General features: G+C 60.6%; 1 protein-coding gene across 1 annotated transcript; it reads right to left on the bottom strand.

The window, feature by feature from the left end:
* Positions 1 to 1,058: 1,058 nt before the first annotated feature.
* On the bottom strand, positions 1,059 to 2,857 carry LOC119317741 (protein trichome birefringence-like 19). The gene is made up of 3 exons (XM_037592238.1): positions 2,298 to 2,857; positions 1,670 to 2,224; positions 1,059 to 1,573 (listed from the first exon to the last, which is right to left on the bottom strand). The coding sequence occupies exons 1-3, from the start codon at positions 2,754 to 2,756 to the stop codon at positions 1,319 to 1,321; spliced, it is 1,269 nt and encodes a 422-aa protein (XP_037448135.1). The 5' UTR covers positions 2,757 to 2,857; the 3' UTR covers positions 1,059 to 1,318.
* Between the last annotated feature and the right edge of the window lie 409 nt (positions 2,858 to 3,266).

Genomic DNA, 3,266 nt, shown 5'->3' with positions numbered 1-3,266 from the left:
CAACATCATGGTTGCAGCTCGCCGCTTAGCTGTTTCCAGCACGCCAAGCAGCCGGTTCCAACAAATCTCCATGGCCGGTTGCAGCTTGCGGCGTGCTCGTCGTCACTCACGGCTGATGCCACAACTGATGCTCATCGGTCACATCTCACAGTCGTAACATCCCGGTCACTGGTTCCAGCAAAAAATCATCTTTGCCAATGAGTCGCGATGCCGGTTGCCGCTTGCACTGCCGCCGGTTGTAGCAATTTGAGACGCTGGTTGTAGCAAAATTCCCAACGTCGGCTTGTGCAATGTAGCAAAAAATGCCACACCGGTTGTAGCAAATTGTGATGCCGGCTGTAGCAAAAACTGGAGCCGGTCATAGCAAAGGCGAAGTCGGTTGTAGCAAAAACCAAGTCACCGCGCGCGCTATAGCTTCACTCGACGCTAGTTGCAGCTTTCTAGGATGTGGTTGTAGCATTCTGTGCTTCCGTTGTAGCAAAAACCAAGTCGGCGCACGCGCTGTAGGTTTGCTTGACCGTGGTTGCAGCTCCCTGTGAGGTGGTTGTAGCATTCTGCGCCGAGTTTGCAGCAAACCGTGAGGGTCGTTACAGTTTCAAGGGTTTGGAACAAAAAAAAGGTATGGCCGTCGTCGTGGGGCGCATCTCCGGCGTGAATGGATGTAGGAGCTGTCTGGCCCTGGTGTGGAGGATTTGTGGAGGGGGAGGTTCACGCTCGTTGTGTGGAGAACAAGGAAGGGAGGAGGGCTCTGCGGGAGGAGGCGCTGCGAGAGAGAGAAAGAGAGCGAGCGAGCGAGAGAAAGAGAGAGAGAGAGAGAGAGAGAGAGAGATGCGAGGAGGACGATAAAGGACGTGGAAGAAAATACGAAGAAGGCACGCGCACGCGTGAGCAGGGTCCACATCCCACGTTTCGCTAGCCGAATCGTTGCGAGGGAGTGCACATGGACGCGACCGGCCGAAGCTTCGGCCGGCACTCCGTCCCGAAACGTTTCTCTATGGACAACCTCCACTCCAAAGTCACCAAAGCAAACATACACTAATTAGCAAGTGGCCACGACACGACACGACACAGAACATACTCATTTAAGCAAGTCAGCGTGTTGACAGCGTGACACTAGCCATGTTTAGTGGAGGGTCTACTTTGCTTCCAAAGCTGGTGCAAATACAACTTCTGCCGACGATCCACGAGGCGCCCACTTGACCCAAGCACGATGATCACTATACATTGTCCTTCAACCGTTTCACGTCTCAAGAATCAAAGAATCACGGCCGTGTATAGAGACTTTTTAATCACTCGGACGGTTGACAAGCGCCCGAACTCATCGACGTGGATGCAGGAGCATCTGGGCCAGCAGCTCGCTCCACAGGTCGATCGGCCCCGGCAGGCACCAGTGCAGGCAGTCCACCACGAAGCTGCCCTCCACGCTCCCGCCCGGCGGGTGCCCGTACCAGCTCGGGTGCCCGTCCGGCCGCAGGTCCATCGCCTCCGTGATGTCCATCAGCACCAGCTCCGCCTCCGCGCCGTCCCTCCTCGTCGTCGCGGCCGCCGCCTTCGTCTCCCGCAGCGCCTCAACCTAGTCGAGTCACAACATTTCATTTAATTTAGCAGCCGTCACGTTCCGCGTGGCACGAGATCATGGGGGTTTACGAGGTTTGCGCCATTTACGTACCTGCGCGCTGCGGTACTCGGACTCGAAGGCGCCCAGGGCGCGGTCGCCGCGCCGGTAGGGCCGCGTGCGGACGCAGTCGCCGCCGGTGTTCCACTCGCCGCCCTCGAAGTGCGCGGGCGTCACCGTCCGGAGCACCGCCTTGCCGCGGAACCCCTCACTGGCGGCGACGGCGCCGAGCGCCGTCCGGAACGCCGCGCGCAGGGCGCGGGGCACGGTCATCTCGGCCGTCACGTTCCCGTTGACGCAGCTCGCGCCGCCGTTGCACGCGACGGCGCGCCCGCCCTCGTAGTACACCGAGGGGCGGAGGAACCAGTTGGTGCCCGAGAGGACGACGTGGTCGAAGCCGGCGAGGTGCGACGCCCACCGCGCGTCCGGCGTGTCCAGGTGCACGTCCCACATGCCGAGCGTGGCGTTGGACAGGTTGGCCTTGACCAGGAAAGGCGACCAGAAGAGGGAGGCGGTGAAGTCGTGGCTGCCGTAGTAGTAGTCCCGCCGGACGGCCCTCCCCGTCGGGTCGATCTCCGACTCACCCCCGACCTCCACCGGCTGCGCCACCTGCATGTCTCCACTGGTTAACTTCCATCAGAAACAACACGTTAATGGCCGAGTGCATGCACCACAGACGTACCCTGGACAGGAGGCAGAGCAAGGACTTGAAGTGGTTCCTGGCGAGGGAGTCCCCGACGAAGGCCATGGACTTGCCCCTCATGGCCTCCAGGAACCGCGCGGCGTCGAAGCGGGGGAGCTCGCAGCCGTCCGGCCGCCACCTCCAGCGCAGGAACTCGAGGCTCGGCTTGCCGAACTTCATGCAGTTCTGGTGGTCGTCGATGAAGGGGCAAGTGAGGTTCGTGTAGTACGGCGCCTCCACGGCGTCCTGCACCCACTCGCCCCGCGTGAGGTCGCAGGCCGGAGACGACGCCGAGGACGATGAGGAGGGGGCGCCATGTATGCGCAGGTAACGGCGGTCGGCGAAGGACAAGTCGTAGAGCGTGACGAGCACCAGGACGAGCAGGAAGGCCACCGGCGCGGCAAAGGCGGCCGAGCGCTTCGGAGAAGACGGGCCGCTCTTGCTCGTGTGGGACTTCATGGCGGGGAGAGGAGATGGGCTGATCAGTGGGACGGGAGGATGCCGTTGCTTGGGGAACACAGGGCATGGAGGATGGAGTAACAGAATGCGAGGTGCAGAGTATACCGGGCTAGTGCTGGTGGTGGCGGTGGAGGTCAACGTGGCAGGTACGTGTGGTGTGCGTTGCACGACTGGTAAAGGCCGCTACCAGAATGCTCACGGAAGCCCTGCTGCTGTCCGCGACCGCGGTTGCACGGTTGGCGGCAGACACTTTTTTTGTTGGTGGCAGAAGTTTGAGACTTCCTCGTGCCATCTTCTTCTAGTCTAGCGAACCCGCACTGGCGGTTTCAATTAAATCACCGTCCACCTAATTTCCAACGATTTTGCTATTTATTTGGTCCCTCGAATTTTTACAACCGTCCGTCGACTCTGCCTAGGCCGAAGGAGGGGGCGATGTGACAAGCGGCAATGATGAGCATCGGCCCTGGCGAGGCCACGGCAAGACCTCGTTGGAGACGGGGGTTGTGCAGT

The sequence above is a fragment of the Triticum dicoccoides genome, chromosome 6A, assembly GCF_002162155.2.
Source record: "Triticum dicoccoides isolate Atlit2015 ecotype Zavitan chromosome 6A, WEW_v2.0, whole genome shotgun sequence".
NCBI classification, from domain to species: Eukaryota; Viridiplantae; Streptophyta; class Magnoliopsida; order Poales; family Poaceae; genus Triticum; species Triticum dicoccoides.
The sequence above is the reverse complement of the archived record's forward strand: the minus strand, read 5'-3'. Positions and strand labels throughout refer to the sequence as shown.

What these genes read in the sequence shown, in the direction of transcription:
- LOC119317741 (XM_037592238.1), bottom strand. Translation starts at nt 2,756, where the DNA reads ATGAAGTCCCACACGAGCAAGAGCGGCCCGTCTTCTCCGAAGCGCTCG. An exon ending in TGCTCTGCCTCCTGTCCAGG is followed by an intron (nt 2,225 to 2,297) that starts GTACGTCTGTGG and finishes GGAGACATGCAG; the next exon opens with GTGGCGCAGCCGGTGGAGGT. An exon ending in CCGAGTACCGCAGCGCGCAG is followed by an intron (nt 1,574 to 1,669) that starts GTACGTAAATGG and finishes TGACTCGACTAG; the next exon opens with GTTGAGGCGCTGCGGGAGAC.